The 12,967-nt window shown below is 54.4% G+C and overlaps 1 protein-coding gene across 4 annotated transcripts in view; it reads left to right on the top strand.

Annotated features, from left to right (window-relative positions):
- The window catches only part of ATP6V0A1 (ATPase H+ transporting V0 subunit a1), a 54,246-nt gene extending 46,264 nt beyond the window's left edge, over positions 1-7,982 (top strand). For all 4 annotated transcript variants that reach the window (XM_030839721.2, XM_060291135.1, XM_030839719.2 and 1 more), the window contains 3 exons: positions 217-334; positions 629-800; positions 6,358-7,982. In XM_030839721.2, coding sequence (XP_030695581.1) covers positions 217-334; positions 629-800; positions 6,358-6,451 — 384 coding nt within the window. In that variant the 3' untranslated portion in view covers positions 6,452-7,982. The remainder of the gene's footprint in view (positions 1-216; positions 335-628; positions 801-6,357) is intronic.
- The last annotated feature ends 4,985 nt before the right edge of the window (positions 7,983-12,967 follow it).

Genomic DNA, 12,967 nt, shown 5'->3' with positions numbered 1-12,967 from the left:
GATGTAGTTCATTAAAATGTGATGTGTTGAGGGGCATGGGGTGTCCCAGTCGGGGGCTCAGCCAGGCAGGATTTCTGGGGACGGCACGGCTGAAATCCCCACCAGGAGTTCAGCACCGGGGGCTCCAGGCCCATGAAGCCGTTCGTGCCAGCGCTCAGAGCCCTGCACACGCCCCTCCCAGCCTTATATCTTCTCTCTGGTTTCCTCCCGTGACAGTTTGATTTTGGGGACACCATGGTCCACCAGGCCATCCACACCATTGAGTACTGCCTGGGCTGCATCTCCAACACCGCCTCCTACCTGCGGCTCTGGGCCCTCAGCCTCGCTCATGCACGTGAGTGTATTTCTCTCAGGTCAAAAACTATGTTTCTCCCCTTCTCCGGGCACTCCCTCAGGTGGGGGCTTAAAGAGAGTGGAAATTATGTAAAGCCTCTGGAATTATTGACTCCTGAATCCAGAGAATGATGTACAGGTGGGAGGATCAGTGTTTTTGCCAGGTTAGCTGGTAAGGTCGCAGAAAGCCAGGGGGCAAGGAAGACTGCGATTGAGGGATGGCAGAGCAAAACGCAAGGCCTGCAGCACCCCTGGCCCAGCTGAACCGGATGTCATGTCTCTCCCCGTTCCGCAGAGCTGTCTGAGGTGCTTTGGACCATGGTGATCCACATCGGCCTAAGCGTGAAGAGCTTGGCGGGAAGTTTGGCGCTGTTCTTCATCTTCGCCGCCTTCGCCACCCTGACTGTGGCCATCCTCCTGATCATGGAGGGCCTCTCAGCCTTCCTCCACGCACTGCGGTTACACTGGTGAGGGGCAGCGCGGGGCCGAGGGTGGGGACGTGTCCTTAGCTGCACCGAGGGCAGTTTTACTCCTGTCCAGAATGCAGAGACACTAGGAAGTATCTTTCACATCCTCATACCCGAGGACGTACTTGGTAGTGAGCCTCAGGAAATGTGCACAGAAGAGCACAGCTCACTTCCACAGCTGCCAGGGAGGGTTCTCTGGTGGGTGTTGCCACAGTTGCGCTCCCTGTCGTCAGCCTTCTTCAGTGCTCTTGATTATGGCTTAAAAGGTCTGCTGGGGTTTTTGTTTGCTTGGAGGGTTTTCCGCACTGGCATATAACTCTCTCCTGTCTTCAGAGCAATGAAAGCAGCTCTGGAATAGATTCTACGTCCAGGAAAGTGCTAGAGCACACTGTGCCCTCATTTCGTCCCCCTTATTCTGTCATCGTGCCGGTGTCTTTGGGCAGGACCCCTGGCAGCTTTGTGGGAGTAGGAGGATTCTTGACTCCATAGCACGCTAGCTCAGTACACGGAAGCAGCTTCTTCTGAAGGGCAGGTTTTGGATTTGTTAGTTTTCTTTAATGTCGTTTTTGGCTCTTAATGGCCCTGCATGGAGATAGCTCAGTCCCAGGGAGTGGGAGATCTGGGGTCTGGTCTGGACTGTGACTCCATGACCTCAAAGTAAGGTTGCCAGGTTTAGCAAATAAAATTACAGAGCACTCAGTTACATTTGGATTTCAGATAAACAGGGAGTATTTTTTTACTGTATTTCCCAAATGTCCATGGGACATACTTATACTAAAAACTGGGCATCCGATACTTTATCTGGCTACCCTACCTCAAACCCTACAATCTTCGCGTCTCCATTTCCCGCTTCACATTATGATTCTCCCTGTCTTTTGTGGTCCAGTGGCTCTGGAAGCTCTAGACCCTCTCCTCAGAGAAACACCCCCCTCAATGTGTGCACACACAGTTTTACCAGTTTAGGGGCTCACAAACTCACTGACCCTACCTTAGGACTCCCTAGACGAGATGATCTGTGGTGTTAATGACCTCAAGGTCAGAAGAGGGCCGTGACTGTCTTCTCTCCATCACTTCTGGAAACCTGAAGAAAACCAAAATCTGAACCTGAGAAACCTCTTCCCCACTCCCTTTATCTTTGATTTTTCTCCTGGCTTGGTTACAGCTGAGCCTGCTCAAAGATTCCGTCGTTTGTTGTTCTAAATTACAGAGGGGAACATGAGGTATGTAAGGGTGAGCCGTGGCCGGGACTTACTCTTCCCTCAAAAGCTCCTTTAGAAGAGTCCGTCCTGCTGCGTCAGTACACAGTGCTTTCTCAGGCCTGGCCCTCTCCTCCTGCCTCCCGTCCCCTCCCCGCCCAGCTGTTGTTTACTGGGAGCCAGGAGGCTGGCCACGCTACCGCTACCGGCTCTCAGCTTATCAGCGCACGCTCGCCCCAGCACACTTCCTACCACTCGGTGCGAGGGGACGTCTGTGCTGCCGCCCTGGGGTGACTCACTTTTTCTTGCCCTCTTGGCTTCCTTTCCTATTCCCTTCTCCGCCTCCTGAGCCCTGGGCTTGAGGGAACAGTTACCACGCCACCTTGACTCCAGCCCAAGTAGGGAGCCTGTTGCATCCTCCCTGGGTGGGTGGGAGCAGCCAAGGAGCTGGAACAGACCTGTGAGAGCAGTGAGCCAGGCACCACGGAGCACGGAGGGCCGCCTGGGCTCAGGCCTGTTGTCCAGAATGAGCTGAGGCGGTTGGGAGGTCATGCTTTGCTGCCTGCAGGATTACTTCTTCCTCAGGCTCACCTGCGGCCTTCGAGTGAAGGTGTCTTCCCACGTCCTCATGCACGAGCCCAAGGAAGTGACAAGTGGCGAGAGAGCAGGCTTCAGAATCGGGTGACCCGAGTTTAAATTCCAGCTCTGCCGGTGCTGGCTGGGTGACCCTGAGGAAAGCACTTACCTCTCTGAACCTCACTTGCTCTCATGTGAAAAGAGAGGATAATGTCCACGTGACAGGGTTGCTGTGATTAAGTAGGAAATAATGCACAGACCAAGTGACTGCCACGGTGCCCTGGCACACCGTAAACCTGTGTTCAGTTGCAGACGCGGCTGCCCTGCGGAGAGGGCTGTGGCCCCTGTAAAGATCTGCTTCCAGTCCGTTAGAGAGAAGGGAGACCCCAGGGGGATGCACATGATACCACTTGAATGCTTCGCAGATGCAGTTTGCAAGGAGTAGTCTGGTCAGACATATTGTACTTGCAGGGTGGTGGGTGGTTGCTGTTGTTTGGTAGTGGAAATATTGGGTAGAAGAGAAAAAACAGTGAGAACTCCTGTGTGCAACTTTCAGAATCCCATCACTGGGGGCCTGTTTGGAGCATCTCCCCCACCACCAGAAAGGAGTGAATGAAATTGGTGCTCATGCACCCCCTCCTGGCCTAGTGTGGACATGCCTCGAGGATTCCTGGGTCTTAGTCCAGCAGGACTGCAGGAATTCCGAGTTGAGGCCATCCTCTTGGGGGTGGGAACAGCTGGGCCCACTGAAGATGGCTGCAGGGACATTGCTGCAATTTTTCCTGGCGTCCAGCCTGGGCATCTTCATACCTGTCACTTTACCCCTGGTGTTCAGCTGGGGTTTCTTGATTCTGATGCAAGGGCTGCCCCGTTACACAAGTTCTGGGTCTCTTTGGTGGGGACAAGAAGAAAAACCTGTGATTTGAAAGCAAGGATAAACCACAGGTCTGAGGTTCATGTAGGGTCATGAGGAGGCAGGTGACATCTGGAAACAGCAGTGAGCGGGTTCACGCACCCGCCTGCTAATTCTGTCTCCTCCCGAGTTACGTCTGTCTCTTTTCCTCCCACCAGCTGTGTGTATTGTGCTTGGTCTTCTTGGCTACCATAATGAGATGTCTTTTCTTCCTCAGAAAAGGCAAAGGCAGGGGTATGATTTGTGGTTTTCACTGTGGACACCGGACTGCTATTAGCAGAAAGACCGTCGCCCCATGGCCCGCCTTCACAGCAACCTCATCCCTTCCTAGCTAACGGATTCCACATGAACACTCACAGACTGGGGGCTAAAGGGACAGATTTGGGGACCAGTTTGTTGTAAGGAATTCAGTGGCACCACAGCAGGACCCCGCGGGGTGGCTGCCCAGGAGAACGAGAACACCTGAAGTGTGACCTCATGGCCCCGGCACTGCTTGGAGAGGGACAGAACCATCTTTCTAGAACTGCCTCCCCTTGGTCACATCCCCACAGGCAAGGGAGGAGGCCCAGGCTTTCCCTTTCATTCACTTGAGAAGACATGGTTTCTGTCGTGGGGCAGGAGCACTCTCTCTCTGGACTCCCAGTTAGTCCTTCCGGGCCACTGGGTTGCCTTTTCCAGGTGCGGGAGCTGGCGGGGGTGACAGAGAACCCCCTCTGACTGCCTGGGGCTCTCCTCACATTTGCTGAATCCTGAGATGCGTTTTAGTGGCCTGGGGCATGGCGGGGTCCATGGAGGTGCCCCGAGCAGAGCCCCTCAAGAAGGAAGAACTTGCAGGGCAGCCAGTGGGGCCCCGCTGTGCCCCGGCCCAGAGAACTTCGTGTTTATCCTTTCTCAGGAAGCACCCAGCTCCCGGCTGGGAGGGAGGAGAGGGCGGGGAGACCAACAGGGAAACTGCTTTCCAACTTTGCGCCGGGAGGGTGGGGTGAGCACGGCTGAGAAGGGAGGCGAAGTCAGGCTGACGCTGAGATACCCAAGATGTCCCTGGTGGGGGCCACCCTAAGTCACCTCGAGCAGCAGCTGGTGGGCAAGGTGGTGTCAGGTGGTGTGTCCGAGGGACCGCCCATCTGCTCACACGGCAGAACTTATGTGCCCCTGTCCCAGGCGTGTGTCCCCTGATGTAGATGAGGCAGGCAGGGTGATGCCAAGAGAAGGGTGGTGGTCCCTCAGGCGTCTGAGAACGTCTGCAGCCTCTCCATTCACCCAGTCTGGAGTTAGAATTGTTTGTGTGATGAGCCAGCCAGAGGTCAGAGTTCCAGATACCTCACAGACCCCAAGGTGAGTTGCCCACCGTCTGGCTGTACGCTGTTGAGCGGAGTGAAATACCATTGCCGTGTGCAGACACAGCGTACCCAGCATGGAGGATTCAGTCGTCACAGCAGTGGGCAGGAAGCAGGAACCTGCCCCCATCCCCACCGCATTCCCCCAGAGGAGGCCTCAGGAGCTGGGCCCTCTTCTCCAGGTGTTGGGGCTCAGGGCTGAGTCCTGTGACTGACTGCAGTTTGAAATACCCTCTCCTGGATCGCATTTACTCTGAGGGAGGCTTGGCCGAGACACTGATGGGAATCCTCCAGGGGCCGGGAGGCTTTGGGGGCCTTGGTGTGGCCCCCAGAATGTAGGGTCGGGGAGAAGGCTGCCTGTTCTTACGCCCGCACAGAAAATTCTGTTCCCCTCTTCTCCCCAGCGGGTGGAGCTGGCCGCTCTGCAGTCAGCTCCTCAGCCAGCGCCCCAGGGCTGAAGGGGCCTCTGAGGACATCTCGGGGCTACCAGCAGACAGTCCTCTTCCCACTCCCTTTTCACTGATTCCTCCCTTATCTCGGAGGGAGGCCGCCCTGGCTGAAGGCTGAGTGAGGGGCATGAAGGTGGAGAGCGTCTTGGCGCCCTGCTGTGCAGTCACAGTCAAACCGCTGCCTGCGGCCTGCCCCAGGGATCTGGGGCCCCCAGAGTCACAGCACTGAGTGGAAACTATTCCTCAGGGCAGCTCTCCTTGGCTTTCTTATCCTCTGAATCATGCATTTTTCTGCCCATATTTGGTGGTGATTTGGTTGCTGGGCAGACATCCAGGGCGAAGTCGCAGCCTGGCTCTGCATACAGGCGTGTGCTCCTTCCTGCCCCCTCAGAGTTTGAAGGGCCCAGGGAGACCATCGGGGATGGATGCTGGGCTGCCGGGGAAGGGAGCTAGAGCTGTTTTTCCTTTCAGTCCCCAAGAGAAGAATTCTTTCTTAGATGCTTTTGTAGTTGGAGGATGTTTTTGCCATTGCTTTGAGAAGACTTCCCCTCCTAACTTCCCCCTTTCCTGGGAATTTCCTCCCCTAAGTCGAAAGCCTCCACCATTCACTAGCAACCCTCCCTTCTCCTTCCTCCCCCGAGAAGAGAAATAAACAAGAAAACAGTGGCGCCTGCCAGGGTTCCTTGCGCTGAGCTGGTGGCTACTCACAAGCTTCCCTTGGAGGTCCGCTGTGGGCCCTGCCAGGAAGGGGGTGTTGGGGGGACTCTTTTTCATCGTTAGAGGCTCAGGCCAGCTGAACGTTTTTTGCACATGGCCCTCTGCAGAGAGTTTTGCATAAACACACTCTCCGCTGAGCAGGACGGAGCAGGAACTGAAGCCAAACCAGCGCACTGGTGTGCACTCTTGCCGAGGGCAGGCCCTGGGCGTCACGAGTAGGAGGTTGTGTGCGCCATGAGCAGGCCAAGGTCTGGGCTTTGTGGGCGGCAGGAGGCTCGGGGAGCTTGGGGTTGGGTCATCTTTCTGGCCCAACTGTGGAGTCCCAAAAGGTTTCTGTGGAATGATGAGTCTCCTCTTCTCTTTCTCCAGGGTGGAATTCCAGAATAAATTCTACAGCGGGACGGGTTTCAAGTTCCTACCCTTCTCCTTCGAGCACATCCGAGAAGGGAAGCTTGACGAATAAGCCCCTCAGGGGGGCTGTGCGCCCTCTGCCCTCCCCACTCCCTCCACAGTGATTAGCTGTGCTCCGCTTGCCGTTGGTTGTGATCCCTGGGTATCAGGGCATCTGAGTCATCCCTGCCACCCTTCCCCCAGCCACCTGTGAGTCATTTAGATAGACCCAGCCCTTCCTGGGTCCCCCGCCACCTCCAGCTTTGTGTGTTGTAGTGCAGTGATTTTTCTGGAGAGAAGCGGGCCCGAGCGGTCACTCAAACCCACTCCCACTGGGCACCCTCCTTGCCCTTCCAGCCTCTGTCCAGCCCTTCCTCTGCCCCCTGGTGGTGAAGCCGTTTGTGCATTTACACAGGAGCCCAGAGCGCTAGGAGGGAGCGCCTTCGCTGTCCGCACCCAGACTTTGAGCCCCTGCTCCTGCCAGTCTCCTTCCTGGTTGGGGATGGGGTGCTCTTGAACACTCCCCACTCTTGGATTAGCAGGGGTGGGTCCAGGAAGGTGGTGTTTCTGTCCTCTGCCCATCCCCTCTGGTCTTCAGTGTGCTCGTTAATCAGGAATTCAGCTGGACCCAACTGTGCCAGCGTGCGTGGCTTCTCCCTGGCAGCCCCAAGGGCCCCTGGATACCCTGCACCACCTTCCTGACCCCCACCCTAAACTCACACCCTTTCCTCCTCCTTCCCAGAATGCCCCTTTAGCACCCAGCGTAACATACACAGCAGGGTGGACCCAAAGCAGAGGTCCTGGCTGGCTCCTCTGGTGGCTGCTTCTCAGGCCATGCGTGGGCCACAAGCACGCCCTCGGGGCAGAGGGTCCAAGTCCATGCTCTTTCCTGGTGCAGACCCGGAGACCTTTCCCCACCCCCAATCACGAGTCTTGAGTGCGGAACTGTAGTCATCAGGGCTGGTTCTGCCTGCAGACCTGCCTTGCTCTGCCCACCGGCGCCCCTCCCCACTTCCACACCGACCCCAAGTGGAGCAAGTGGGTCCTGGGCAGGGAAAGTCAATGTCATTTACCATTTGCTGACTGGAGGCAGCTGGCAGGGCCACCAGTGCGTGCAGTTGTGAGAGCTGCGTGGCCCTGCCCTGTCAGGGCTGGTGGGGAGCGCCCCCAAAGGGCCACCGCCCCTGTCGCCCCCACGCCAGGACGTAGATCTTGGGGCCTTTTAATCATGCGTTGGCACAGCAGCCCTGGCTGCCTCAGCTAAATCGATCCCCGTGCCTTCAGTGGGCGAGACGACCCCCCGCAATTGGTCGGCCCCTTCCCACCCCACCCCTACTCCCTGCTTGTCTGGGAGCTGCTTAGCGCTGCTCACTGGACTCTCCCAGGCTGGGCCGCCCGCCCCAGCTTCACCGCGCAGTAGCCAGTGTGACCCGACCCAGCCCTTGTGCAGAGCCCCCTTCCGTCTGGTCCCTGTGGTTTACATGATGATCTTTGCTCTGTTTGGGGGGGGGGGGGTTTGAAGCAGAGTTCTTTATCAGGAACCCTGCCCGAGGCCCTTCTGTTCAGACATTCCTGTGCGGAATAAAGTGTGTTTGACTCTGTCAGGGAGGCTGCTTGTCTGCGTGCCTACAGCCCCTAGCCCCTGCGTCACTCAAGGCTCAGCCCTCCTGAGCCCACCTAGTATCCTTACACCTGCCACTTCCCTCTGCCAGCATTTCTGCTTTTTCCTCTGATCAAAGACCGCAGTTGCAGTGGCCCTGGCCAGGCAGTTAGTTTGTGAAATTCTCACCTTATCTCAGGTTTCCCAAGGGCTTTCCCGCTCCCTGAGCCCCACTCCCTGAGCCAAGGCAGCTTTTCAGACACTACCCATGTGGGGGAGGGGACTTGGGGACCCATGGGGACCCATCTCCGTCCTGCTTTCTGCACCACACACGCAAACAGCCAGGGCAAGCAGGGACCTGGACGTCTGCCCACCCTCCTCTCCCTCTTCTGTGAGCGTGCTCTCCAAGGCTCAGCAGCCTGGCTATTTTGAGCCCTGATTGCCTTTGGCCTTGGTGTAGGCGGAGGCTCAGCGTAGGGTTGGTTCCTGAGGGCAGCTGGAAAATTCGAGGTGCTGAGGCAGGCAGCCCAAGAGCTCAACGGGCTGTCCTGGCAGGCGGGGTGGGCCAGGGCGGGCGCCTTCCCCCTCCTCACTGCCATGTAAGGTGACCACATTCTTTCTCAGCCCTCCCTCTCCATTCCTCCCTCTTGGGGCCTCCAGGGCAGGGGCTGCCCAGGAATGTGAACAGCAGGCTACCAACTGCTGCTCCAGGAGGAGCAGGAACACCCTGTTCATTCCATGCTCCTCAAACCCTCTCCTCCCTGACAGGCCACCTTCCCTGGAGCAGCCCTGGGTACAACACCCAGCATCCACTCCTCAAAAAGCTGAGGGTGGACATTCAGGTAAATGAGCCCTTTTAACCTCTTCTCTGTTACTGACTCAGATAACTAGGAATCAATGGACTAGAATTGAGAGTTCAGAAACAAACCCTAACATGTATAGTTGACTGATTTTCCACACAGGGGCCAAGATAATTCACTGGGGAAAAAACAGTCTTCAACAGATGGTGTTAGTACAACCGGGTACCCACATGGAAACAAACAAATATGGACTGCTATCCGCTATATACAAAAATTAACTCAAAATGGATCGTAGACCTAAACATACGAGAAGTCTTAGAGGAAATCATAGGAGTACATCTTCCTGACCCTGGGTTAGGCAGTGGTTTTTAGATATGACGTCAGAAGCATGAGTGATAAAAAAGAAGATAAAAGATAAGTTGGGTTTTAGCAAAATTAAAAACTTTTGTGCTTCGAAGGACAGGATCAGGACACTCCTCACACTGGAAGAAAATATTTTCAAAGTATGTATCTAATAAGGAACTTGTATCTGGAATATATACAGAACTTTTACAACTCAGTAATGAAGACAAATACCTCAATTTTTAAAAGGACAAAGGATTTGAACAGGCATTTCTCCAAAGAAAACACGAATAGCCAATAAGTCCATGAAAAGGTACACAGCATCATTAGTCATTAGGAAAATGCAGATCAAAACCACGAGGAGACACCACATCACACCCACTAAGAAGGCAATCATTTTAAAAAGACAATTACAAGTGTAGGGACTTCCCTGGTGGTGCAGTGGTTAAGAATCCACCTGCCAATGCAGGGGACATGGGTTTGAGCCCTGGTCCGGGAAGATCCCACATGCCACAGAGCAACTAAGCCCATGCACCACAACTACTGAGCCTGCGCTCTAGAGCCCACGAGGCACAACTACTGAGCCTGTGTGCAACAGCTACTGAAGCCCGCACACCTAGAGCCCGTGCTCCTCAACAAGAGAAGCCACCACAATGAGAAGCCCATGCACCACAACACGTGCACAGCAACGAAGACCCAACGCAGCCAAAGATAAATTTAAAAAAAAAAAAACAACAAGTGTTGACAAGGATGTGGAGAAACTGGAACCCCCGTCCACTGCTGGTGGGAATGTAAAATGGTGCAGCAGCTTTGGAAAGCAGCCTGGCAGTTTCTCAGAATGTTAAACGTAGGATTAACTTAGGACCCAGCAATTTGACTTCTAGATATCAAGAAAAATGAAAAAATGTGCACACAAACTTGTGCACAAGTGTTCGTAGTGGCATTATTCATAATAGCCCTAAATGGAAACAACCCAAATGTTGATCAGCTGATGAATGGGTAAACAAAGGCAGTATATCCATACCATGGGTATCATTCTACAATAAGAAGGAAGGACGTGCTGATACACGCCACAACAAGAATGGACCTCAGACACAAGGCCACATAACGTATAATTCCATTTCTGTGAAATGTCTAGAAGGGGCATATCTGTAGAGACAGAAAGCAGATGGGTGGTTGCCTAGGACCAGCTGCCGGATGGGGTTGGGGGCAGGGTTTCTTTTGGGGGATGATGAAATGTAAAATTAGATTATGGTGACAGTTGCACAACTCTGTGGCCATACTAAAAAACTGTTGAGTTGTACACTTTAAACTGGTAAACTTTCTGGTATAGATCAATAAAATGGGGCAGGGGAGGGAGGACTAGGACCTGCCCGGGAAGAAATTCCCCCCTAGCCTGGATGAGAAGACCTGGGCCAGTGGGTCACTGGCTAAGCTGAGCTTCCAGGATCTAGGGCCTTGGGCTGCCTCCAGCCCAGCCAGCTAAAGATGGGACCAACTGGGAACTGAGCCCTGGAGGGTGTGGGAATTCCCAGGAGCCCTGGGGTGGGGGTGGGGAACAGGATGGCTCCATTGCTCCTATTTTTAAGAGTCTTGGCCTTTACCCTGATCCCCTTCTGTGGAATCCCTGGACCCCAGCATCTGCTTAGTGAATCTGTGCCCCCAACCAGCGAATGCTTCCCATCCTAGAACCAATGTGGAGAGGGTGACTTTGGGCCTGCTCAGTATTATAAAGATAGGGACAATTCCATCACCACCTTCTGAACCGCCACCCCTCCTTTCCTGTCCCTCACTGGGGACCTGGGCAGGATTGTGTCTCTTTCTACCCAGGAGCCCTGGGTGGAAAGGGCATTGGAGCTCCCCTCAGATCTGAGCCTGTTTGCCTGCCCTTCCCTCTCCAGCCTACCCAAGGCAAGGCGTAGGCTGCTCCCTGGTGGCCAGACAGGGAAGGACTCATTCCTCCCCCCAGGTAAGATGGGTGGGATCCTAGCAGGGCTGTGACAGGCAGGCAACTGGATTGGCAGGGCAGACGGATAGGGATCTGGAGGGATTCTGGGGTGCATAGACAGAGGGGAGGCTGGCAGGAACGAAAGAGATGAGATAGGAGCGGAGAGAAAAAGTAATAAAATGTAGCACGTGGTAAAAGGATCAAACAGTACAAAAGGCCCTCATATAAAAGTAAGTCTTTGGCTCCAGCGTCCCAGTACCTTATCCAAAGCGAGCACTATTTACATAGCCTTAAACACACACACACACACACACACACACAAATGGGACATACTTTACCCAGTGATTTGACATCTCTTTTTTTTTTTTAAAGAAGATGTTGGGGGTAGGAGTTTATTAATTAATTTATTTTTGCTGTGTTGGGTCTTCGTTTCTGTGCGAGGGCTTTCTCTAGTTGTGGCAAGCGGGGGGGGGGGGCACTCTTCATCGCGGTGCGCGGGCCTCTCACTATCGCGGCCTCTCTTGTTGCGGAGCACAGGCTCCAGATGCGCAGGCTCAGTAGTTGTGTCTCACGGGCCTAGTTGCTCCGCGTCATGTGAGATCCTCCCAGACCAGGGCTCGAACCCATGTCCCCTGCATTAGCAGGCAGATTCTCAACCACTGCGCCACCAGGGAAGCCCCTGATTTGACATCTTTTTTAATTTTTGTTTTTTTTTTTTGGCCGTGGGCTTGTGAGATCTTAGTTCCCCGACCAGGGATTGAACCCCGGGCCCTCGGCAGAGAAAGCACTCAGTCTTAACCACTGGACCACCAGGGAATTCCCTGACCTCTTTTTAAAAAGTACACTTTGCAGAACATTCCGAATCAGCACCAACACATCTTCCTCACTTTTCTATTTTTTTTTAGCAAATGCTTGGTATTTCATCCTATTGATGCAACTTAATTTCTTCAACCAGCCCCCCTATTGTCCTCAAAGAGTTCCCAGCTTGGTGGGGAAGACGAGAAAGACAGTGTGACACACCTGGAGTAATCGGTGACACTCTTGCCAAGCACCCATGAGCTCAGGCTGTGAATGTGCTACCAACCCCCCGGGATGGTGTCCCCAACCTGCTGCCCCTGCCAGCATCCGTCTGCCATTCTGGATGAATCCAGACCCCACAGAGAGGCACCCTGAGCCTGACGGTGGACCTGCAGCCCAATTCCCCCAAGCAATGTGTTCCCTAAGATCCAAATTGCTGGTAAAACAGGTCCTGGGAGGAGGAGAGTCTGACAAATCTCACCTGAAGCTAGAGGTGTTTGGAAGGGGGTGTTGGAGGGAGTGTAGAGAGGCCTGGGGGGCTACAAGCTATAGTTCCATGAGGACCCATCTCTCTGGGCAGGTCTAGGAGCTGCTCTCTGGGAAAAGCTGAGAGCCTTCTGATATTAGGAACTGGGTGGAACAGGGCTGCACCTCCTGAACTAGCTGCTTGCTGAGCTGGGAACAAGGCAGGGGGCACTGCAGCTTGAGTCTGCAGCTGGGGGCAGGGGGCAGAGGGGCAGAGCAAGCTCAGTGGACTCCCATGTACTCTTTCAGTCCAGGCTCTGGCAACCCTTCTCTGACCCCTTCCCTGTCTCTAAGCAGCTGCACTCAGGCCTGACAACCTGGAAAAATCTACACCTGCCTCCAAAAGGACTCAGAATCCCTTTAGAAAGTGCAGTCTTTATCAAAGGGCCCACCACTCCTGGCCATCACACAGCCCCACTCAAACCCTCCCTGCTGGTAAGCAGCCTGAAAAGTTGCATCTCTTGGGGGATAGTGGCAAAAACACTTATCTGAGAGTTAAGAGTTCCTGGTTCTAGTCCCAGACCTGCTGTCTTACTGGTCACTGATCTTTGCAGAGTCACTTCCTATCTCTGGCCC

Source organism: Globicephala melas, chromosome 20, assembly GCF_963455315.2.
Source record: "Globicephala melas chromosome 20, mGloMel1.2, whole genome shotgun sequence".
NCBI lineage: Eukaryota > Metazoa > Chordata > Mammalia > Artiodactyla > Delphinidae > Globicephala > Globicephala melas.
Note: the sequence above shows the minus strand (reverse complement) of the source record. Positions and strands in the feature narration are given on the sequence as shown.